General features: G+C 45.4%; 1 protein-coding gene across 3 annotated transcripts in view; it reads right to left on the bottom strand.

The window, feature by feature from the left end:
* Positions 1-19,974, bottom strand: part of LOC147604321 (uncharacterized) — a 34,129-nt gene extending 14,155 nt beyond the window's left edge. For 2 of the 3 annotated variants that reach the window (XM_086795445.1, XM_086795446.1), the window contains exon 1: positions 18,556-19,779. In XM_086795445.1, coding sequence (XP_086651571.1) covers positions 18,556-18,674 — 119 coding nt within the window. In that variant the 5' untranslated portion in view covers positions 18,675-19,779. Of the gene's footprint in view, positions 1-18,555; positions 19,780-19,856 lie in introns of those variants that run through there. The other variant, XM_086795447.1, reaches the window with a different exon arrangement.
* Positions 19,975-26,368: the final 6,394 nt, after the last annotated feature.

The following is a 26,368-nucleotide window of genomic DNA, read 5'->3' as shown; positions in this document are numbered from 1 at the left end:
GAACTAAAACCTGCAAGTGGCTGTCCAGCAAATCAGCCCGCCTTCCTCTTGCTTCTCCTCTTCCCGAACAGTCCAAAACAGTCCAATCAGCTACAAAACAGTCCCCCTCTTGCTCACACAAATCCCAAGACCTATCTAGAGCCTAGGCTCTAATACCATGTCAGAATACGCAGTGGAGATGATGACCAGATCTGGGAACACGAGCAAAAAACGCATGCAAAAAAACAGCACAAGAGAGAGAGAGATGTAGGCGTGTAACTCTGCTCTGATATACACAAGAAAATCCCGATATGATACAAGTGTGGTATGGGGGCTGGGGGCCTATTTATATGCCCCCAGATGGGCAGTCGGCCTGCTGAAAAAGCCTCCACGACTGTAGCATCAGTCGGCCAGCACTGAATGAAGCCCACGACTGTATATGCCCAGTCGGCCAGCAGTACAAAGGTCCAAGACTGCTGTTGGGCAGTCGGCCAATCACCTGTCTGCTGATGGGTCAGTCGGCCAGCTACTCAGTCCTCCTGCCAACTCATAACTGCCTCCCAAGCCACAAAAAAAATGGGAAAAATAGGGGAAAAATGCGGAGAGTGGGGAAAAATGATAAAACACCTCATAAGGGTGGGCACACCCACAACAAAGGCCCTGGTGTATAAAACTGGACAGGAGATGACTTCTAACACTTCCACCCTCCTCTCCTCTATGGATCTAATCTCCGTACGAGCGACAGCAAGCTGACTCTCGATCCACTGGCTATCCGAACCTCTCCTAAAACTGTTGTAGAGAGGCAAGACTCCTCCGCAAACTCCTCTCCTGCTCCCAGACATCCTCTAATCGGCGTTGGGCTGCCTCCTACAAGAAACTGTTGATCTCCCCTAAGCCCTCATCCACCATACGCGCAGCAAAGCCTGAAAGAAAATCCAAACCCACCAATATCTACTCTATCCTGCTGCAAATCTTTGGGTCCTGAATGAGGCTGTCCGGGATCCTCGGGCTCATATGTCTGTCATGCCTCCAGGGGTCCTCACCGAACGTGGTTTGAAAATGTAGTGCCTGCCAAAATATCAATCATACCCCCTCGGCTGCAAGCCCACTCATCCACATAAAAGCTATCTTGTGACATGTAGAAGCTTCGACCGTAGTAATCACAACCTTAGTCTACACTTAACTGCACTTAATGATGTTTAAGAGACAAACAGATAGACAAGTATGTGTCAATGCAATGCAGCTATATTAAATGAATGAATGAAGTTACAATGATGATCCAAATGGATCTGTAAGACTGAATATGCTGCCTATATGCGGGCTGAACTGCTGAATATGATGCTGAATGCTGTCCTGAGGATGAAACGCAGATCTGATGGGCTGATGATGATGCGTTTGCTTAGGACGAATGCTGATGTAGATGCGTTTACTGATGATGCTGCTGAGATGATGCGTTAACTGAAGATGCTGCTGAGAATGATGCGTTAACTTATCTGCTGCTGATGATGATGATGGCTGAAACGCATGATGCTCCAGAGGAGGCTGCGTTTGCTGATGATGATGCTGAGGCTGATATGCTGAAACGCCAGATGCTCCAGATGAGGATGCGCTTCACTCTGATGAGCCTGATGACTGAATGGATGATGATCTACTGAATGGAGAGGCGCCTGTATTTATATGGGTGAGAGAGGGCTGGTCGGCCAGATGCTGTAGTCGGCCAGATGCATAACTCCCATAAAATACTATAATACCATAAAATGGTAGTCGGCTGCCCCAAAAATGCATAAAAATGCTTGATAATGCTGGTAAAAATACCTGATGAATCTGTGATGCTAATGATGCCATAATGATGCCATGTCACTGTACACCTGACGGGTGTGCACGTGACATTCCCCGCTGCTAAACTGTTGCTGGGTGGATACCTGGCAACCTTCGACTCGTCTGCGATCCTTCTCCTCCGAACCACTGCCCCCTTCTGTCTTCTGCTGGGACTGAGGCCGTCTGCAGGAGTGAAATCCTTGAGCCAAGACTCTATGTACTGTGGGAACTGAATGGCAACTACCTGAGTCACCCCTGACCTGTTCCTGGAAACCTTTCACCTACCATCTCCGTCGTACCTGAAGCTCTGAACCTCCTGAGGCGAATGTTGGAGCAAACTTCCGTCTTCTGTGGAAGAGAAACTCCCTGCTGCCAGTTGAAGCCAAAACTTATGTGCTCCTTTGATGATGGATGTCCTTCTTCCCTGAGAGTTCATGGGTAACATGTATGCAGAACTGACTGCTAAGATGACTGCTAAGATGACTGCTATGCAAACCATGTGCAACCCTATATGCTGTGCAAAAATGCAGATGGATGGGTTACTAATGCAGACCTAAGGGAAAATCCCTAAGGGTGGCTTGCAAAATTTTCAGAACTGGGTTTAACTGTGCAGAAGCGATAAAAATGATGACTGACTGAATGACTGCTGGAATGAACATGCTCTAAGGCTGGTTACCCTGTAACGCTCTGATACCAATGTGACATGTAGAAGCTTCGACCGTAGTAATCACAACCTTAGTCTACACTTAACTGCACTTAATGATGTTTAAGAGACAAACAGATAGACAAGTATGTGTCAATGCAATGCAGCTATATTAAATGAATGAATGAAGTTACAATGATGATCCAAATGGATCTGTAAGACTGAATATGCTGCCTATATGCGGGCTGAACTGCTGAATATGATGCTGAATGCTGTCCTGAGGATGAAACGCAGATCTGATGGGCTGATGATGATGCGTTTGCTGAGGACGAATGCTGATGTAGATGCGTTTACTGATGATGCTGCTGAGATGATGCGTTAACTGAAGATGCTGCTGAGAATGATGCGTTAACTTATCTGCTGCTGATGATGATGATGGCTGAAACGCATGATGCTCCAGAGGAGGCTGCGTTTGTGCTGATGATGCTGAGGCTGATATGCTGAAACGCCAGATGCTCCAGATGAGGATGCGCTTCACTCTGATGAGCCTGATGACTGAATGGATGATGATCTACTGAATGGAGAGGCGCCTGTATTTATATGGGTGAGAGAGGGCTGGTCGGCCAGATGCTGTAGTCGGCCAGATGCATAACTCCCATAAAATACTATAATACCATAAAATGCATAAAAATGCCTGATAAATGCTGGTAAAAATACCTGATGAATCTGTGATGCTAATGATGCCATAATGATGCCATGTCACTGTACACCTGACGGGTGTGCACGTGACATATCTGGAGAGGTTAGGGCCAGTGCTCCTCCTATCCGATCTTGAGAAGCGAAGGCTCCCAAGGCAGCGCTCAAACTCTGGAAGATGCCATGGATCCTGTCCCCTGACTGCAAGAACTATCTCCTCCCAAGCGGAGTACTCTGCTCCTGACACTATGGTCGTACCACCCCCAAGTCTATCCTCTGCTGCCTCTATCATGTTGAAGTCACCACCCAAGCACCAAAAGTCAACCTGAGGGAGGGCCTGTCTAACTGAGCTCCAAAAGAGGGCTCTACCTGCAACAGTGTTTGGAGCATAAACGTTGGGGAAGCCAACGCTATCCTCTCCGATAGTAATGGTAATCCACTGTGCACGCCCGAGGACAATGACTCCTGAGCCAGATACTGCCGGAAGCAACTGCTCACTGACTGAAATACACACCCCTCCCTACGTCCCAGAGGGGCCGAAGGAAGGCGACTAGAAAGTGTGACTCCTGCTTGGAAGAATCTTCTCGCATCTACAGGTGCGCCCCTCTGAAAGGTGATGCTCCTAAAGGAATAAAATGTCTGGGTCCCCCAACCATGGCTCTCTGGAGCTCTACTCGTAGGACACCTTGTTTATGAAAGCACTAAGGCCCCCCTAAACCCTGAATGTTCCACGTAACAATCCGCATATCAGTCTCTATGTGATACGGCACTAGCGGAACTGCCCTCCACTCGAAGAGTCTTGGGCGAGGGTTTAGATTGGGAGTATTCACAATCCGTGCAAGGGCAAAGGCACGCCAGGTGGACACTAATCCTATCCTCCATGTACCTCCACTCTGTACAAGCACGAGCATATGCATGCTCCAACACCTCCAGACTGGAGGTTACCATCTCTCCGTCCTAGCCTCGATGAGCAGATCCTCCAAGCTCCATCCTAGCCAAAGGTCAGAAATGGGTAAGAATGTCGGTGGTGATGAGAAGATCCTGAAGGTGCTAAGAGAGCTTGACTACCTGACCCTAGATGGCAGCTGCTACCATCTCGTTATCCCACTGTCCCCCCGGGGCTGCACTGAAGGGGAAAGAGAAGATCATCGCGCCATTATCTAGTTGGAGTGGTGAAAAACCACACATCCGAACAAGGGGGCTATCTCCTCGAAAATGTTGGTCCCTTCTGTCGGCAGACATCAGAAGAAACTATAATCCATTGGCTGTCCCAAGACCCTGGGAGCCCCACCTGGGGACTCTGGCGAAAGAGGGAAGCAACAATGGTCATCTCTACCGGCTCAAAGAAACGGTGAATCAAGCGACGGACGAATCCAGCCGGCTGCCTCCGCTCCAGGTCGGGAGCTGCTGGGGGGCGAAAAGAGTGCTCTATGTTAGCACATTCATCCCCAGTTTCTGCCCATTTCTGGTGTCCTTTTGGTCCATAGTCACATCAGACAGGGGACGGTTTGACGGGGACGGGGACGGGGACAGGACGGGGGACGGCCATAAGTAGGGAACGGGGACGCGGGAGGGAACGGCACTCAAAAAATACCTCTTTTTTTTTAAATTTTTCTACTCTAAACTTATTCTACTTTGGAAGTACATCAAAATGAGCACAAATTTACACTAAAATGGTAAGCTTTTGAGTCATATTAATAATTAAGTAGATACAAAATGAGTCATGACTCAAGAGTCAGGAGTCAGGACTAAACCTTAAGGAGGCAGAATACATGGACGGACTCAAATGAGTCAATGACAAAAAAGTGCTGAAGACTAGAGGCTAGAGGCTAGAGCTAAGTAGTAAGGCCCATGAATCATGATCCATGAATGATCATCCACGTGAAGTGCTCGCCTCATGGTCATGGGTAGCTTGTGCCAAAGAAGCATCAAGCTCATCCTCAGTCTCATCCTCACTGGCATGCTGCTCCTGCACCTCATCCTCTTGTTGCTCTTCTTGTTGACTCATCTCCCACTCGGTGAAGGAATCTGCCTTCTTGGTCACGCTCTTGCAAAGCATTCGCAAGTTCGCGCTGACGAAGACAAGGTCATTGGCACGCTCTACCCCGAGTCGGTTCCTCTTCCTAGAGGCAATGTGGCTGTGGGTACTCCAAAGTTGCTCCAAGCAAGAGGAGCTGACGGCCTGGCTAAGTATGCGGATGGCAAGCTGCTGCAGCTCCGGTCCAGCTGAACCAAAGTCCTCCCATCATAGAGCAGCACCAACTTTGGAGCGGTCAACCTGTGCATCATGACAGCCATAGGAGCCATGAAATGACCTATACATCGAAAGCTGGTCCCTGATCTTGCGCCTAACTCATGCATCAGGCACAAGACGATCCAAGATGATCCTCCATCCAGCGCTCACCTCCCGGTCGCTCTCCTGCTTGTTGCCTTGGAATTTTGGGTCCACCACATAAGCTGTTGCATGCAATGGAGAGTAGTAGGAATTCCACCTTCCTAGATACAAGGCATGGATCTCCTCGTATCTATCTTCGTCAGGCACGAAGTCTTTCAACTTCTCTATCATGCGATCCATGGCCTCGTAGACCTTGCCTATGCATGGTTGCATAGCGTCTACAATCCTCAATAGGTGGACTATGGGCCTCACCATAGCATCTGTGGTCTTCACACGCTCCCACCAAGAGGCGTCATCCGCCCGTCGCCTACACTCTTGGCCAGTGTTTGTATGGGACTCTTGCATGGCGACAAACTCGTCGCTAAGGAAAAGCCCCCTCAAAGCACTGCTACAATCCTTCAACCGGCCCAACATGAGAAAGTTGTAGGCAAACCGGGTGTTGGAATATTTGAGGAGAGAGAGACATGACCTCTTGTTGAACTCATGCCGAAGTCTTTGGTGGTTGAGAACAAAGGAGACCATGGTGTTGGCCTCCTCAATGAGCGGGCTGATCCATGGTAATGCCCCGATGTCCTTGAGGAGGTTGTTTAGGCAATGAGCCATACAAAAGGACACCGTGACATGTCCATACATACCTTGGAGAATAGCTCCCGCCGCCCTATTGGAAGGCTCCCCATCCGCAACAAAGCCCACTACATGCTTGGGGCCAACGATCTCCATGGTGGTAGCCCACTCCGCCGCAAGCACATCCGCGCTCTTCCCAGTGCCGGATGCATCATGAGATGAGATGAAGTACATCTCTCCGCGGGAATATGCAACCATGCCGTGAATACTCCTCTTGCAGGTGTCACTCCATCCATCCACAATGAGGGAGACTCCGTTCCTCTCCCATTGCCGCTTTGTGTTGTCGGCCGCTTGCTCTACAATGCGCTTCTCCTTCTCGAGCAATGTAGTGCGCAAGCTCTCGGATGAGGGAGGCGTATAGGTTGAGCCATACTCCCCAATCTTCTTAACCATGACCTTGAAGTATTCCAACCTATTCAAGAAAGTAATTTACTAATGAGAAGGGGACTAGGATGATGAAAACATGAATGATGAATTGGCAATGATCGATTGCACTTACCTAGCCGCTTGAAAGGCAATGTGGTCGTGGAAGAAGAAGCGGGCCACCGCCATATCCACCTCCTCCTTCAACTTGGGGTTCCAATTCTCCCCAAGTGTAGATTGTCATCGTGGGCCACGTAATGGTTGAGAGGCCGTGGAGATGGAGGGTGCCGGCGTCATGGATGGAGTAACATTCCGACTTGATGGTGAAGGTGATGGTGTGCATGATCCCGATCCACCACATGACTCCATTGTAGAGGCTTGAGTTCCTCTCCCCATCATCGCGGGATTCACGGCCCCTCGTGGTGTCCTTCTTGTCGCTTTTACCACCTCGTAGACGCTAAGCTTGTCAAGAAGTTCCCGTCTCTTCTCGGGCGTGACATTCGTGCAAAACCTCACCTCATGCCCACTCTCATGCAAGAGGTGGGCTCGCACTTTGTCGGCGCCACCCGTTCGCCAGTACGGGCAAAGCTTACATACCCATGGCCGAGAACCACCTCCATGAGCGGATGGGGTGTAGTTAACCTCCTCCCACCATGTCCATCCCGTTGTCCTTCTACGGGAAGCCCCGGCACGTGAGGAGGATGCCATGGTTGAAGATGGCTTGACTCTGAGCCTTGAGGAATGAGAGAGAGAGAGAGAGAGAGAGAGAGAGAGAGAGAGGCCTAGAGCCTAGAGGCTTGGAAGTTGGAAGACTCAAGACTCAAGAGGCTTGAGGGAGAGGTGAGAGAGAGAGAGAGAGAGTCTAGATAGTAGGGCGGCGGCCCGCGGGCCTTGTGTGAGAGACTTGGAACTTGGAAGTTGGAAGCTAGAAGAAGCTTGAAAGCTTGAGAGTTGTGTGTGCTTGTAGCCTTGTAGAGGCTTGTTCTTATATAGATAGGCAAGAGAGAGAGAGAGAGGGCCAAGCCTCAAAGGCTCAAGGGCCAAGGCCCAAGCAAGCGACGGCTAGAAACAGCTGGAAACGCGACTGCAACAGCTATAAACGACGGGCGCAACGGCTACAAACGGCTCCCTGCCGTCCCCTCACAGAACCATCCCCCACCGGCGTCCCCGTTCCTGAGCCGTCCCCGTCGCCGTCCCCTGTGAGAAACACCTCTTAGGGGACGTCCGTCCGTCCCCTGCCGTTCCCGTCGCCTGTCCGTCCCGTTTCGGCGTCCCTCCGTTCCAAGCAGTCGTCCCTTCCATCCCCTGTGACTATGTTTTGGTCCCTTTTGCATGGCCCTTGATTGTGGGCTGGCCACCCCTATATTATATATTTTTTTGAAATTTTTCCCAGCCCGTTTGGTATTTTCCCAGTTGGCAAGCTCCTCTGCTCTAGTCGGCAAGCTTATTCAGCTCCAGTCGGCCAGCTCTCCTCACCTATAAATAGGTGGGGCTGGCCTCTCACTTTTCACTCAGTCTTGTACATATTTTGCTCCCTCGCTTATGAGACTTCTAGTGTCTCTTGCTTGGGACTGTTTTGCTTCAGTATATTCAGCATAGCTGCTCCATATCTCTCTCTCTCTTGCACTCTCTATTCAGCACACTCTAGTGCCCTTTTTTTGCTTCCGCTCTGTGCACTCTTTCATGGTATCATCGCTCCCGGTTCAGTGACTCCTCTGCTGCCCCAGATTCAGCCCTATTTTCTACACCTTCTCCTCTACATTTTTTCTCAGATTTGCAGCCTCCTTGTTGCTGCGTTTTTTGGACAGCATCTTCAGCTTGGCTTCACCGCTTGCAGCCATAAGGTAATTTTCTGATCAGCGTTTTATTCCACGTGGAGTTTGGATCTAGGCAGCCTGTTTTTTCAGGACAGCAGCCTTTCTTTGGCTGCGTTTTCCTCTCCGGTGGTCATTCCCTTGTGCGCAGGGGGATTGTGGCAGTTCGTTTTTGGTGGCACCCTTGGTACCTGTGGTGGACACTACTTCTGAGATTGTGCGTTTTTTTCTTGAGGAGAGCCCAAGCTACAGTCCTAGACTCTAGTTGATGCCTTTCCCTCTTGCACCCTCTTACAGCATATTCCCACCATAGTTACCGCGGAACGGGAACGTCGGATGCTGGAACAGGAGCGGGAACGGGAACGGGAGCGGATCGGGAACGTCGGGGAACGCCACGTCATATGACATGTCAGCATATGACATAAAATGACAAAACATTTAAAATATCCAAGATTAAACTTTAAAGTCTTAAACATTAAAAATTTAAAGGGTCCAGACTCCAAATAGAAACTGAAAAGAAAGTACATCGCATGAGGATATATAATAGCTGAAAAAGCTGAGTACAATGGACATATGAGTCATGACAAAAGTATCAAGTATGACAAGTACAAAACTAGCCTCAAGGGCCAAGGTAACTGGTGAGTCAAAGACTAGTCATCACCAAGTGGGATCTCATCCTCCTGTCCAGGCTATCCCTCAATCTGCTCATCCTCATGCTGCTCCACATCATCCTCTCCCTCTGGCTGATCCTCACCATCATTGTCATCAAGATCAAGGCAAAATCCAATGCTCAGCCCTGAACTTGTTAAGCAAACGCAAGTTCGCATTAACAAATACAAGGTCATTTGCCTTCTAGACACCAAGCCTGTTCCTCTTCTTGCTTGCAATGTTCCCAAAACTGCTCCATAAGTGCTCACATGGCGAGGAGCTAGCACCCTGGCTAAGCACTCGAATGGCCAATCTTTGCAACAATGGTGTATCTACCCCATAATCCTCCCACCACCATGCACTGGATATCTTGAACCTATCATTTTGTGCATCCTGCAAAGCGAAGAGGCCTCTCTTTTGTCGATAGAAGGAAAGGTCTTCACGAACCCCCCTCCTATCATCTGCACTGGGTACAAGCTTCCTCAAGATATCCTCCCAACCCTGCACAACCTCTGCATCTGTCTCTTGTCCTTTGCCTTGAAATTCTGGATCCACCACAAATGCAGCAGCCTCTAATGCAGAGTGATACTCTGTCCACCTGCCTGTCGCAAGACGAGATAGCTCCTGTCTCCTACCCCCATCCAAAGTCTGTAGAGATAGGATTCTCTCAATCATCCTGTCCATCCCCTCGTACACCTTGCCAATGCAAGGCTCATCTCCATCAAGAAGCCTCAACATAAGAATGATTGGCCGCACAACCTGCAACAATACCTCAACAGTGTCCCAAAAAGTGTCATCAAGAACTATGGACCTGCATCGAATACCTGCCACTGCTCTCGCCATGCATCCCACTCTTCACAAACTACAAGCTGCCTCAAATGATTCTTCACTTCAAAAAGACGCTTCAGCATAAGGAAATTATATGCAAAGTGTGTATCTGAATACTTTAAGAGATCCTTTGGGGATCTCTGTCGAAATACAGCCAAAATGTAGTGGTGGCGAGTGATATATGAAACAATGTGATTGCCCATTTCAATAAAAGGCTCCACCCACTGCATCTTACCAATATCTTTGAGGAGATTGTTGAGCCCATGTGACATGCAAGGAGTGAAGCAAATATGTGGGTACCTATCCTCAATGATCCTCCCTGCTGCCCTGTTTTAGTTCTCTCCACCAGAAACAAACTGGATGACATTATTGGGACCCTCGTAATCAATGGCTTCACTCCAAATATTTGCCAATCTCTCTGCAGTTTTGCCCACCTTTGAATTGTCAATAGCTTTAATAAAAAAGCTAGATCCTCTGGAGTACGCAAGGATACCCTGAATGGAGCAACTCCTAGTGTCACTCCAACCATCACCCATGATAGTGACGCCACATCTACGCCATACATCCTGAATGGGTCCCAAGGCATCCTCTATGGCCGTCCTCTCTGTGGCTAGAAGTGTAGTGCGCAATGCCTCGGATGAGGGTGGAGCATAGCCAGGTCCGAAAGAAGCAATCTCCTTCACCATATCTGCGAAGTATGGGTTGCGGGCCTTTACCAAAGGAACATCTGCAGCATAAAAAAACCGTGCCACTGCTGCATCTACTTGTGCCCTCCTCCCAGGGTGCCATGATGCCACAAGACTAGCCTGCACTGGACCTCGTGAAGCCTGGGTCTAGGAAGCATTTGTTCCATGTGCGGATGGCTGTGGAGCAGCCCCAAATAATGGGGTAGATGCACTCACTGAAGATGCCACGCTTGCAGGTGTAGCTAATGATGATGTACCTCGAGGATCAAGAACAGAGGGCCGACTCCCTGCTGCATCAAGTCTATCTGCAAGTGCTTGCAATCGTATGATATCTGCTCCTGACACTGTAGGGCAAACAGAAATGCCTTTGCCTCTAACCCCCAACAAATGGGCTCGCACATGATCCGTGCCTCCAGTCTTAACTTTCCTGGTACCTGTTGTTGCTGCATTCTTTTGTCTTTGACAGAGGACGACTTCTTCGACTTCTCGGAGTATGTTCAGCATCTGGTGCTGAGAGAGGGTGTTAGCACATTTATCCCCAATTTTTGCCCATTTCTCGTGTCCTTTTGGTCCCTTTTGCATGGCCCTTGATTGTGGGCTGGCCACCCCTATTTTATATATTTTTCTGGGATTTTTCCTAGCCCGTTTGGTATTTTCCCAGTCGGCCAGCTCCTCTGCTCCAGTCGGCCGGCTCTCCTCACCTATAAATAGGTGGGGTTGGCCTCTCACTTTTCATTCAGTCTTGTACATATTTTGCTCCCTCACTTATGAGACTTCTAGTGTCTCTTGCTTGGGACTGGTTTGCTTCATTATATTCAGCATAGTTGCTCCATATCTCTCTCTCTCTCTCTTGCACTCTCTATTCAGCACACTAGTGCCCCTTTTTTGCCTTCGCTCTGTGCGCTCTTTCACTCTAGAGAGGCAGAAAAGTCCATATCTCTCTCTCTCTCTCTTGCACTCTCTATTCAGCACACTAGTGCCCCTTTTTTGCCTTCGCTCTGTGCGCTCTTTCACTCTAGAGAGGCAGAAAAGAGGCGCGGGAAGAAAGGGGGGGGAGGGCGGGGCGGAGGGAACCCCAGCGGGTAAAGAAGGTGACAAAGCAGGGAGAGGGGGGGGGAGGCGATGATGGGGGGCAGAGGGGTGGAGGCGGGGAAGGGGTGCTGCTGGGAGAGATCCATCGGAGAGGACGGCTGTGGGGACAGGCTCACCGAGGGCTCAAAGAGGCCAGTCGCCCTCTCAGAACACTAGGGAGCGGGGGGGGGGGGATCTCATCGAGGTAACGGTCGCCATACTGGTGGGGCCGGAGGGGCCCTCTCCGGGACTGGCGAGGGCACACTGCCAACGGGAAAATCCTGAGATAAATGCTCATAACGGTTCTCTGACAAAACCGAATCCTCCTGAGATCTGCCAGTCTAGCGCGCACGGCGGCGACGCTCAACACAAGTGGTCGTCCAGCAGCCCGAGCGCGGGCCAGCCATCCACCACTCTCCGATGGCTGGGTGATCCGGAGTCGGGGCCTGGGGTTCTGCTGCCTCTAAGGGCCAGCCTTTCTCCCTGCCCCCTGATGAGGATCAACACAAGAAACGGGGGGGACAAGTCGGGACGGCCTCCTGGCTTGCCGCTGAGGGCAAGCTCTGGTTATTTGCCAGCAAATGAAACATTGGTCTAGGAGGCCTGAATACTCCACGCGCTGCTGTATGGGGTCGCCCCAGAGGCTAGGAAGAGATATACAATGCGGTACGGCCTCCGATGAGGCTACACAAATGCAGAGAGATGGAATCCCAACTGCCCGCCGCACAAGGACCGAGGCAGCAGTGGGAGGGGAATCCATCACTCTCCCGATGGCACCACCAATCACCCAGGAGAAGAGGAAGGTACTCCTTCCTAAGGCCTAGAAAACAAATTGTCACTGGGAAACTCGAGACGCCAGCCAATGGGTCAGGCGCTGGATCGAAGCCGTGTTGCCACCGTGCAAAGAAGGCATACGCCGTACGCAGTGCAAGGGGACTCACCTGCATGACCCGGTCTAACGCCGCTGATGAGTCAAATTCCACCTGGTAGTATCCGCGCCCCAAAGGGTGGATATCGGTGATCTTCACAGGTTCGCCAATGAGGCTAGCCTAAAAGAGATCCCTAAGCTATTCGTGCGCAGGGCGGCTACCGACAATTTTGCAGACCATGGTGGAGGCCTCAAGAGAGGCAACTGTCGTGGCGAGAACCTGAAAATCCGCTTCGGAGAAAGAGATGCAAGCAGCGGCGGCTTTCAAAACCTGCGAGAATAGGGAGACACTATGAAGAAACAGCACTTTTCCAGCCCTAAAAAGGGATTTTCTGGATTATTTTATATTTTATATTTTTGAGGTTTTATCTTGGCTGCTGGCCTACACCTTTATGGTGACCGACCAGCACCCCTCTCTGCTATAAATAGCATTGCCTCATACCTCATCAACGTTTACCACTTCATCGCCATATCAGGTACCATCTGGCCGCCTTCACTAGGGGTTCACTCTGCGTTTTCCTCTGCTGGTCCAGGCCGCCATCTGGAGGGCTCACATCAGCCAACATCAGGCTGTATTCTGGCGCTTGAATCAGGCCTACATCAGCTCACATCTGCGTTTCACCTCAGCATATGCCAGCGCCTACTTCAGAGCACATATCAACGTTTATACATCAGCTTACACCAGCGTTTTGCTTCAGCAGACACCTGCGTTTTGCTGCAGCCCTCTTAGCGCCTTACATCAGCCTGTCCTCAGGCTTACATCTGCGTTTACATCAGGTGTACATCAGCGCTTATCATTTGAGCCTTACATCATTTACATCAGCCTGTCCTCAGGCTTACATCTGCATTTACATCAGGCTTACCTCAGCGTTTACATCTGGGCTGACATCAGCCTTACTTCAGCCTGTCTTCAGCGCTTACATCTGGGCTGACATCAGCGTTTATCTTCAGCCTCACATCAGCCCTACATCAGGACAGCAGCCCTCTCTGCTACATCGGGACCGCAGCCCCCTCTGCTACTTCGGGATTGAGCCCTCTCTCCTTCAGGTACGTAGCACCCGTGTCACCGGAGCTTACACCACTCGGGACGGCAGCCCCCTCTGCTTCAGGTACGCAGCACCCGTGTCACCGGAGCTTGCACCACCATCATCGTCATTGACGTTACCTTTTTCCGCTGCCACTATCACCTCGGAGTGCTTTGCCTCACATCAACGCGAGCCATCATCATCAACCGTGCTTTAGCTCCGACGTTCTTCTCTGCTTCTGCACTGGTCTTCTTTTTGTTCAGAGTCACCTCTCATATGAGGGCTCTTGTACATATCTGCACTCACCTTTTTATATATATTCACTCACATATTTCATGCTGTGTGGTTTTACTCTGACCGCTCGTATTTCTGGTCCTTCCATCCTTTTGCCCTCGCAGACACGGCTCGGGGCTGAAGGCGGCAGAGCGGAGGGGGGAAGGCGGAGAGGGGAGAGGGAGGAGAGAGGCACAGGGGCAGAAAACGAGGGGGGGGGGATAGGCGAGGGGGGCAAAGGAGAAGGGGGAGGCTTCAGAAAACAGAGCAAAGGGGCAGAAGGGGGGGGGGGGGGGGGGGGAGGTGAGGGGGAACGAAGGCAGAGGCCGGCGGAGGGGGTACTGTGCACATAGAGGATGTAGGGCAAGCAGAGGCAAAGGGGCGAAGCCAAGAAAGGAAGCACGAGGGAGGAGGGCAAACGGAAACGGTGGGGGGGGGGGGAGGGATCTCAGGGAGCGTGGTTTTCTCCTTTCTGAGGCACCCCTTACTAGACCAACTGTTGGTCCAGTTGTTGCGTTTTCTGTTTATCCTGCTGCGCTTTCTGGTCCAGCCACTCTCTTGCTGTCGGCCAGCCCTTTTTGGCTGCATTTTGTTCTATAGAAGCAAGTTGAGGAGCTATGGCTGCGTTTTCTGCTCCCGTATCAATTGGTGGTGAGTTTCTTGCATGTGGTGTTGCCAGACAACATCTCCTTCCTCCACAAGTCCTTGCCCTTCCGGTAGGAGGTTCCTGGTGGTTCTAGGACTATTTTGCTGCTGTCCAGCCTCTTTCTCTCTCAAATTTGAGAGGGGGCTGATTGGTTCTGGAGGAGTCTCGCTTCGTTGGAAAGCACTTGAGAGAAGTTTTGGAGTGCTGAGATTTTTGTTCTTCGTTGCTATGGATATAACTCCCCCTTGCACGAACAAGGATGACAAGTTGAACGGACCCAACTATGCTCATTGGAAGCTGCAATTGCGGATCTGGTTCATCCACAAGGGTTTGTGGGATATTGATCAGGGCAATGAGAAGAAGCCCGAGTGCCCTCAAAACTCTAGGAGGTGAAAAAAGGATCAAGAGGATGAATTCCTTGCGGAATTACAAGACTGGGAGAGTCGTGATTTGAAGGCGCATTCAGTGCTTGTGCGGACCATCACACAGGAGGTCCCATCGCTGTGCAAACTCTCGCCCGCGGCTCATCAAGTATGGTCTAAATTGGAGGATCTCTTTGCTCGAGATTCGTGAGGGCAATTACTTTACAAGGGCAACTCTACGGTTTGTTATTTCCTGCAAGCAGTTCTATGCAGTCGTTCCTCATGAAGGCCAAGGTTATCCATGACCAATTACTAGCGATGGGTGATGCTTTGTCCTCTGCTTAACTGCCTGCACTTATCCTCACCAAGCTTCTCCCGGAGTATGATGTGGTTTCTCAAGCTTTGTGGTGCCAGGTTACAACCACTCAGTTGAATTTTGATGATCTTAGCTCCCTACTCTTGGAGAAAGAGTCCACCCTTGTTTCTCAGGGTAAGATAAAGGTGTCTCTTAACAGTTCTAATCACGCACTTACTTCAGTTCAAAAGAAAGGTTGGAGTCGCTGCTTCTGTTGTGGGAAGAGAGGACATCTGTCCAAGGATTGTTTGTCCAAGAAGAAGGACAAGACCAAGGGCAAGTCTTCATCTCAAAAAAAGGGCAAAGACACGACAAATGACAATGATACAGATTCTTCTAGTAGCACATCTAGGGCTCCCACGGCGCTTCCGACTCACGAGGACCCAGGTGGTGTACTCCTCTAGTATACATGCAGTTCCCCCCATGTGCTTCCAGCCAAAGGAGGCTTGTGGGCAGGAGAGGGAACTGATTGCAACTCCACTTACTGGTGCATGGGAACCGTGACACGGAGTTCCAAGCATTAGACATCTGGCAAGACATGGTTATCTTTTGTGTAGCAGAGATTATGAACTGGATCTGTTCCGAGTTTATTGTTCGAGGCTTTCTGGACGTGATGTGTTTTCCGTCCACTGTTGGGGATTATGGGCGTGGTGTGTCCAACAACTCATCATCTATTCTTGGAGTTCACTGCACACTTGTGTGGGAATTCATAGCAAAGCAAAGTTCCTTGCTGTTCATGGTGGCATTTTGTTTCGAGGAAACAGGTTGGCGGGTGATTCCAGTATTCGCGGTGCTGGAGGGTCCATGGTTGCATCTTCATCAAGTTATCTTCTTCAGCCTCTTGCACACTATGAGCTACAGAGGGGGTGTTAGAATTAGTGCATCTCAATGTATTTATGGGCTCTACCCATTTTGGGTATTTTATTCATTTACTCCTATTTTAGGGAGTCATGGAGCTGTTGGCTAGCTCTATGAGCAGTCTGCCAGCTCCCACACTGCACTATAAAAGGAGGCCTCCCATTGTGCACTTCATTACTCAATCCCTTGCACATTGTTCAACTGTCAACATCTCTTGCTGGCTATTGCCATTGTAAAGCTGTTTGCTATTATAAAAGGTGATCTTGTCCACAAGCTCTTTCTCCTCTCTCTCTTGTTCAGTTTATGCTTCCGCTTGTGCATTCTTCAACACTCCAAAACCTAATGTACCCTCTTGTTTGCCCAACAAACTTGTTTGCCCAACAAACTGAGGATGTTCAGCAAATACTTCCCTATCCAAGAATCATATAACTATCAGGTATCTCTGCACTCTCATCATAAATAACCTTAGAGAATACTCCTATCTGGACCGTGTTCAATCCAGAACACCACTGATATAAGACATCGAGACCGTGTTCAAACTAGAACACTACCGATAAAAACCCTCTAGCGCAAGTCAATATCTGTCAATGTAAATTCATGCAATTAGTACAAACCATCCGCCCTTTTCCAAGGTTAACTACTCCTAGAGTTATACCTTCAAGTTCTAAAGTCTCAAGGAAACCCGAGCTATCAAAACCCCCACTAAACATAACCTAGTTGTTGCCTGGAGTCCTGTGCTTAGCATCATCATAGGCAAATTTGACCGAATCATATAGTCTCCTGGTGCCAAATGCATACAACACTCCACCAAAATATGATATATCCTCTCTGTTGCCTGACAGATCGAGGATAATATTCACTGGCACCGAGCATAGCCATAAATGGCTAACCAGTCTCTGAGTACTGTTGCCACAGCTTAAGTCCTACACGGGAATCTCTAAATAGCACTAATAGCTCGTCATTCGAAACAAAGGACCCATGGACAACTATCCAAATAGCAAGAGAAGAATCCTAGAAGATCCCAAATATTACTCGGAACAGAATCACTGCTTCACGTAAGAGACACTAAATCCCTGCACAACGAAGTTCTCAATCGTACTGAGGAAATTCACCCCTTTTCCATACTTTGTATCTGCCCACCCCAATGTACATGCCCCGTCCAATAGATCCAAGATCCCTAGATAACTAGGTTCTATCAAAGAACGTCTTCTCACATACCAAAGCTATAGCATCTCTCCTCCAGAAAGATTGGGACAGAATGTCCCATGAGAAGCCACACAACAAATATATTGATCCGTTAAGTGAAAGACCATCCAACATCTAGGCTAAACATACATGTGAGCCAAAGGTATCCTCAAAATAATATAAGGGCAATCATGTCATAAAGACATCATCTTCATCTACCATACGACACCTAGTATACTCATTGAACCAACCACATCACATGGTTCATTCATGACCCTCCGATCATAGAGAGGGATATCTATTATGTTGAACCTTAACTTGCAACTTCAAAATAACCAGACAAGTATTAGTCAAACTAGTACACCTAAAGGAAAATCAATTGGACAAAGACCCATCCTCCAACACCACTCTACCATGTCCCGTTGAGCCTCCATATGAGCCCCTAACCTGCGAAGATAGTCTTCCACATGGTCATAGAAATCTCACCAAAATAGAGCCATTCCGCCATGGATAAGAGATAAAATTGGAGAATGAAGGTTGCTATCGCAAGATAATCTATGTGACTAATTCTGGCGTTCTACATTTAAAGAGAAACCGACGCATTCATGCGAGAAAAGACAAGAGAATATGCAAAGAAAAGCACCACCTACCTATACTTCACGCACGAGAATTAGAAACCTTGTTGTGTATCCACGCGAAGACCGTCTCCACAGTTTCGTCACCCACCGAGTTCGGTAAGCTTACTTTAGTCCCACTTGTAAATTAAAAACACAAATCCACGTACTTTCCACACAAAAAAAAAACATTTAAAAGCCTTTCCCATGTGCACAAGGATAAAAATATCCCTAAATCACGCTTTTTGTCCAAAACACATGACCTTGCTTTGTGTCTAACCAATATAGCAACATGCTTTTCTATTAAAAAAACGTGACAGGCTACAGCCATGCACGACAACACATATCTATGCTGCAACAAACCCGCAAGGAAGAAAATGAAATTAGGGTTGCTCAAAATTTAGTGTTTCCAGGACAATTTTCCTCCCTTCCTACACACACATACATACTACTCTCTCTCTCTCTCTCTCTCTCTCTCTCTCTCTCTCTCGCCTAGAATCCAAGATGTTCCATCATGGAAGCAACCATGAAAAAACACCTAATTCTTCCTTGTAGATCAAACATAGAAATGGTGACCAAAAGAAATACTAGAGTTCACCGCAAAAGCAATAGAATTACACGCAAACCTTATTCCTACTTCTTCATTTAGGATGGCTCTGATACCAACTGTAAGATCCACCAGAATCTTTGTAAACACAAACAACCATATTAATACCAAATAGAAGGAATTAAATCTGAGCTCACCTCCCAACCGTAGATTTGTGTTCGCAAACCACCCCCAAGGCTTCAATCCCACAAACCATGCCAGTCAGCACTGGTATACCACCAACACGCCTGTTGAGGCCTTCACCATGACCATCCATGATCCGTCGAATCCAATCACTAAATGAATGAGTACTTTACAATGAATTGTGAATGCTATGTATGAACATCATGCTTACTATCCTCCACGAGAGGTGTACTTCGCTGATCCAAATGTTGTGATTGGAAGCCCTTGGTCTTGGCTCTGCAACTCTGAGCTCTTGGAGTAATCCTTGACTTGCGCTTTTATAGGGATTTTGATAGCAAGTCGCATTCACATCGGCCAGCCCTTTTTAGGCCACCAAAAGTCATCAAAGAACATAAAATGTGATAATATTGTGCCCATAATATGTCCAACCATTGGTGCATATCCTAGGCATCTCCATGCGTGAGGGAGATCTCATACCCCTCTAGCCCAAGTTGTGGACTTTCCACGTTATAGGGCTGTCAAAACTGCCCCAAACTGCCAATATACGGCCTCTAACTTTGCCTCTAAGGCGACTACAAGGAATAATTATGTCTACATGGCACCAAATTAAGGTGTGCACGTGACAGCCCGAAGGCCCAACAGGTTTGGTGGTGCATTCTCCGCCTCTTCACTTCAAACCCCACCATTGCTTGTACCACCACAAGAATTCAACACACTAGCCAATCCCATGAAATTGACATATGCATAATCTTCCTCAGCCCAAGCATCAACAGAATACCGCCGAGTAGCTTCACACTCATGTGGTTAGATGCCATGCCAAGGTACCACATAGGTTCCCAGCAGGAGGAAAACTTTCTTGAGAAAAACCGTCCAGCCAGCCAACATTGCTCCTAGTGTGCCCAAGCACATTTCACCAAATCAAAGCAGCTATGAATCATTCCATGCTCCGAGATGCTCCAAGTGCAGTGCAGCAGCTGTGTAACACAAGGGGAGTCGTCTTTCTGCCCAAGCCTGTGTATTTCATTTAGAGATTCCTCGACTAGACAGTAAGGGATTTACCTCGATTGAATTTTGCACCTATCAGTACCTCTCCATCATAGAACTCACAACAGGCCTAGTATATTACTCTCACTTTCGTGACAAAGCAGCAGAACTGAGTTCACCCACCATAGAAAACCCCAAGCCTCTCTCTCTCTCTCTCTCTCTCTCTCTCTCTCTCATATACACACACATCCATCTGTTTAACAATAATTTGTCGTTCACAATCATTTCAACAAGATGCACAATACCTTGTGACAAGAGAGAGAAAATTTACCAGGCGCACGGTAAGGTTAGCAGGATCTGAGATCGACCGCCATGAATGTATGGAGCTTTGATATACCAAACCTAGAGACGACAGTAAATTAACCAGTAGTGAATACCTCCTATTTCAGTTTTTTAAAACTTGCACATTTTTGTGCTAATATGCTTATAATTTTGAAATAAATAAATATTTACACGTGAAAAATATAAACTTTGTCTTTAAACATAAAACTCATATTTTTCCCTTCGCTTTCCAAAAAAGGATAGTAAGGACTACATATGAGTGCTACTACTCAATATGCATCCCAAATTTATTAATAAGATGAAATTAATAAGGTTTGAATAGAGTATTTTATTTATTCTCCATACTATAGTGCTGCAATAGTGCCACGTGTGCGCCATATCCTACACGTGTTGCAAAGCTATAGAATTGTATTTGCATGCAATGAATGGATTTGGACACGTGTAAGGCCGTCATGCTGCATGTCTTCTCTTCTCTTTTTCCCTTCTAGAATGATGGTCGTGGTCGTCTGTCTTTCCCATCTTCGTGCTCATGGGTGGCTGTCTTCTCGTTTGTGGCCGTCATCTGCTATCATCGTGGTCGTCTTCCAAATCCATTCATTGCATGCATGCAATAAATGGATTTGGACACGTGTAAGGCCATCATGCTGCATGTCTTCTCTTCTCTTTTTCCCTTCTAGAATGATGGTCATGGTCATCTGTCGTTCCCGTCTTCGTGCTCATGGGTGGCTGTCTTCTGGAACCGTGTTCGTGCTCGGGTTGTGGCCGTCATTTGCTATCATCGTGGTCGTCTTCGACGATGCTTCTAATGCAGTTGCCTGACCGTGGCTATTCAATATACCTCGTGGCCGTCTTCCAACGATGGTTCTAGTATAGTTGTGTGTTCGTGGGGTGTGGCTGTTCGGAATGCTTCTTTCGGTCGTAATATCTGCCTGGTATCTGGGTTTCTTCAGGCGTATGGAAAACACTGGACTTTTCTATTTCACAGCAAGTTATGGTCTCATGCCCTATTTAATCACAGTCTGTCTTTTGTTCTTGGTCTTGTGCATGTTAGTTTCACAATCTGTCTCTTGTTCTTCGTCATGCCTCCTAGAAGAAAAGCCATGCATGATATTAGCAATATCATGAAATTAGATCGTCGTCCATCGTCTTTTGTTTGTACTGAATCCCTCCCATCATCCAATCTTCAACGAGGTGCAAGTGTTTCCCACTCTCCGACAAGATCCATTGTGCATGTCGAACATACTCCTTCTGTATCCAATAGAGTTGTTACTCCTCCTAGAAGGACCTTCTTCTGTTCGTAATTTGCATGCGATCAAGCAGAAAGCATGATCTTCTGGTCTGTGTAAGCTCTTTTTTGCTAATGATTAATAAATAAATGATTATAGTCGACTATATGATTAATAAATGCATTTTTCTTTCCTTTTTTTCTGGGTGCATTTATTAATTTTATTAGTTAATAAAAGAAATTAATAAGGTTTTGTTTACATGCATGAAATTAACGAACGATTTGTTTGCATGCATAGTTATGACATGTGTAATGCCATCGTTGATGTCTATCTTGTCCTCTGTTTTGCGCTTCTGGAACCATGCTCGTGGCCGTCAGTCTTGGCCGTCTTCTGCTCATGGCCGTCTTCTTGAACCATGCTCATGGCCGTCAGTCTTGGCCGTCTCGTGGCCGTCAGTCTTGGCCGTCTTCTGCTCATGGCCGTCTTCTGGAACTGTGTTCGTGGTCGTCGTCAACCTTCACCGATGGTTCCTCTGTCTTCTGCTTCTGGAACCGTGCTCATGGCCGTCTGTCTTGCCCGTCTTCTGCTCGTGTTTGTGCTCATGGCCATCTTTTGGAACTGTGTTCCTGATCATGGTCGTGCCCTTCGTCAGCTCTGCTGTCACCGATGGTTCCTCTGTCTTGTGCTTTTGGAACTATCGTTCACAGCACAACACAGCTAATTAGCTAATATGCTGTATTATGTGAATATTATATGCATATTATGTGCAGCTCATTTTTCTCTTATGATGACTGAAGCAATTTCTGCATTATATGCAGCTGATTTTCTTATATGGTGTATCCGCATGTTTCATTTATGCATGGACTTTATTTAGACAGAAAATAAAAACCAATAGTCATATGTTTTTATTTTTTATTCTTAGAAATTAAAAAATATATATTTCTTTTCATATTTAAGAATTAAAAAAATTTGCATAGACTTTATTTACGACAGAAAAAAACCAATAGTCGTATTTTTTATTTATGATTCTTAGAAATAAAAATATTATTTCATTTCATATTTAAGAATTAAAAAAAACAATTTTTGCATTATATGCAATTGATTTTCTTATATGGTGTATCCGCATGTTTCATTTATGCACGGACTTTATTTACGACATAAAAAAAACCAATGGTCATATGCTTTTATTTTTGAAAAACCAATAGTCGTATATTTTTATTTATGATTCTTAGAAATAAAAAGATTATTTCATTTCATATTTAAGAATTAAAAAAAACAATAGTCTAATATCCACCCGCTTTATTTCATTAATTTTCTTTATGCATCGACTTTATTTTTAAGAGCATAAAAATCAATAGTCACAGTTGGTAGATGAAAAAAATGAAGAACTATGAAACATGATGACAAAGGAAAACAACCAATGGTAGATGAAGTGACAAAGTTTTTGTTTTGTGTTTTTTTCTTTCAAGGATCAATGAAACATGATGACAAAGGAAAACGACCAATGGTAGATGAAAAAAATGCAGAATCGAAAACGTCGGTACATAAAATTCCATCTTTCCCACCAGAGAAAAAAAAACTGACTTTTTGAAGTATCAGTCACACAATTGTCATAGGGAATGGTGATATTAAATTATCATGTTGGGAACCTTTAGAGGAATTTGTTAGAATGGAGTGTTTGAAAGGACTTTTTGCACTTGAAAAAGGTGGAACCTTAAACCACTTGCATTTTCACATGGTTATCAGTATAATGGCACCCTCCCTCATAAGCATAGGGAAAACAATAAAAAGATATTTAGGTTGGGATATGTTTAAGCCCGAGGGAGAATTGGTTATGTGTAGAGAACTAAGACAAATAAAAATGCACACCTTTGAAGGGATGGTGGGTTATTGTATGAAAGACTTGCAAAAGGCTCACTTTAAGTTCTTTTCACATAACATATCTGCTGAAGAAATAACAAGAGGAAGACAAATATATGCTTTATATGGCCCCATTATTTATAGGTTAAGTAAAACAAACATAAATTTGAGACAATTGGTGTTTTGAGCCATGAGACTTTCCAAGCAAGAGGGGGAGACAAGGAAATGAAAGGAAATTTATTTTGGTGCATTTATGCATGATAAAAAATTTGGGAGTTAGTGCCCATAATGACTTTTGTCTTTTTGTGAGTAAGTTTCATAGCATGTCAGGGTAGGAAAACTTTATATAAAATATATTTGTGGGTCTAAAACTTTATCAAAGTGATCTTGACTAGCATCCTTCTTTTTTATGCCCAAACCAACTTTTGCATACGGTGCACTAGTCAATTTGAGCTCATTTTATGTGTCAGGTTTTGTAGGTCTAATGTAGAAGGGTAAATGAAGGAATTAATTGCACTGTGTATGTGAAAGGGTAACTTTAAAGAGATTTTCGAGAGCTTCAAAATGAGAATGTGGGCAATATTGCACGCGGCCTTCCAAACTGGGCCATTTTTTTGAGTGTTTAAAAAATAAACTTATTGCAAATTTCTTGTACCACATCTTTCCCTCTTCTCAAAAGTTGACGATTTAGATATAGGTTTTTCTCCTATTAATAGATACATGCATGCAAATTGAGGAGATTTCCCAAGAAGGAGAATCGCATATTTTCATCTGAGAACAGAATTTGGAAGATTAGGCTTTTGCATAATCTTGATTATGGACTTATCATCATTGAGAGTGAGATTTCTGTGTTTTTTGATATTTTGTATTCAAACCTCTATGGAGGGGATATTATTTTTTTTAACATTGTATACAAATCAAACCTCTATGGAGAGGAGATTCTATGAGAGAGATTTTCTTGGAGGTGGAAGGATCAAGCTCTGCCAAGAGTGTGTATTTCTAAATTGTAATCAAATCTTAATCAAAGGCCTCTTGGTGGTTTTTATAATTTAGTGATTTTTACAAATTTGTTAATTTTATATATTTGTGATTTTTTATATTTTTTTGTAAGATGATGATGATGCCCCGTGATATCTATTTATGTTAGCTCAAGTTACTTTATGCATAATTGTGCATGGTGGTTAAAGGTCTCCCAATATCTAGCCCTAATTGGAAATAGAACATTTGTGGCTAGTGTGTTTTAGTATCAAAAAGGTGTAACGAAGTTTTAGGCTTGTTGAATTAATAGAGATCATCACTAAGATTTAGTCTTGTTGAATTAATAGAGATAGATGATAATCGTTACTAAGATTTTGTTTATTTGAATCAACTAAATAGACAAGATTTTGTTTATTTAAATCAACTAAATAGACAAGAGTTTCGTATAAGTGAAGGCTACATAAATAGAGATAGATGATAATCATTAAGTACTAAGATTTTGTTTATTTGAATCAACTAAATAGATAAGAGTTTTGTATAAGTGAAGGCTACATAAGAACTAGCCTCAAAAAGCTAAGGCTTGGGTACTACTCTCTTAACTAAAAATGATAGTGAAGCTATTGCGTTGAGTTTTGTGGTGATGTGTTGCGCAACATGTTTAGATTCAGGGCCATGAATTGTGTGATCTATTTCTATGTGTAATGGAGCGGGCCACAAATTGTGGGGTCTATTTTTATGTGTAATGTAGCAATGGATGTGTTTGTATATTTATGTGTAATGGAGAAATGGATGTGATCTATTTTTATGTAGTAGTGTCCAGATGTATTGTTTATTTTTACAAATGTGTGATCTATTATGTTGTTTAAAGGTTAGAAGTGTGGGTGAAATATAAATGGTGCAAGGTAAAGATGTAATAATTAAGCAACTATGTGGTGGACACATGGTAGTTGCATAGGTTTGGGCCACATGGGTGGTTAGGTGTCATTAGGTATCAACGTGGAGTTATAAATTAGAGATGTCATTATGGAGATATAAATTGATGGAAGACTAGGTGTGAAATGTACTACATGTCCTCTATTTTTTTATATAAGCCAAATTATTTATTCTAATGGATTTGGTTGAGATTGCTCTCAACTATTATCCTTCTATTCCTTGGTGTGCTTTTCTTGTTTCTCACTTTATTATGAAAGTGTGAGGTTTTCTAAGTTGTTATCCTCTCTTTCTTTGTTGTATGTTTTTGATTTTATTATGAAAGTGAGAGGTTCTATAAACATTGGGTTTCTTGTTGTCAACTTCTTCATGGAAAGCATGACACATAGTAATTTTACAAGATACTATAGCTAAAGTTGCTATAAGAGTGAGGCTTATGGCTATAAGAGACTCATGAGAATGAGAGTTTAGCGAACGAATAGCCACGAGTAGGATTCTCAAGCTATAAGCTAAAGTAAGATGCTTGATGCGGGCTTTGCTAGGGTGTCTTTAACATTCCTTCCAAGTGTTAAACTATTCTATGAACAAATATTCAATGTCTCATAAATGGTATCCTATATTTCATACTCAATTTTTGGAATCTGGCAATTGGTATCTCATATCTAGTACCTTATTCAACAACCAACATCTACTACCTTATTCCACTTGCTATCCAATGCTTTATAACTAATATTGTATTCTTATGGATATTTATATATGGCAGTATCTCTATTATTTGGTACTTGTCAACATCTAGCATTCAAAATTTGGTTACTGGTGTGTAGTAATGGAATTTTGGCGTATACAAAAAAGGTACTATAAAGAGGAACAATGTTGTAGAGAAAAAGTAGGGTAGCTAGTACACAAAATCCCAACACTAAAAAACACAACTAAATTGGAATAAGCCTAGGTAAAATTATGTGGCATGACCAACATCAACTTACACAATATGATTGACCACAAATTTTGAGTAACAACAAAACACTATGAAACCATGTCAATAGACCGTGCTAGCAAAAAGCTAGTGTCATTTCTTTGAGGTAGCAACATCCCACCCTTAAACAACATAATATTAAACCATGCATGAAGACTATAAATATAATTTGAAATACAAGTGGGTTGCAAATCTTATTTACAATGAGTAGGAAATCTTCTATCAACAACAAGTAAGCTTCAATAGGGATTCATGGACCTAGCTAGGGTTGAGATGGTTGTTGTGTTGTTGAGTTGGCTATTTTTGTAGACATCCAACCTAGGTCTCCACCAACAAGCTTTAATGTCTTGAGATCCTTTTAATTTCATCAAGATGCCTTTTTCTTTCTTGGGTAAGAATGATCTCTACATATCTTGCTAAGGACTGAAGATGAGACCTTAACATATATTAGGGTCTTTACTTCTTTAGAAAAAGGGTTCCTTTCCTAATAATCCTTTAATAAATCGTAAGGAAGATCTTGAATCTTTAATCCAA

Source organism: Cibotium barometz, chromosome 62, assembly GCF_041138505.1.
Source record: "Cibotium barometz isolate CiBa-2024 chromosome 62, ASM4113850v1, whole genome shotgun sequence".
NCBI classification, from domain to species: domain Eukaryota; kingdom Viridiplantae; phylum Streptophyta; class Polypodiopsida; order Cyatheales; family Cibotiaceae; genus Cibotium; species Cibotium barometz.
The sequence above is the reverse complement of the archived record's forward strand: the minus strand, read 5'-3'. Positions and strand labels throughout refer to the sequence as shown.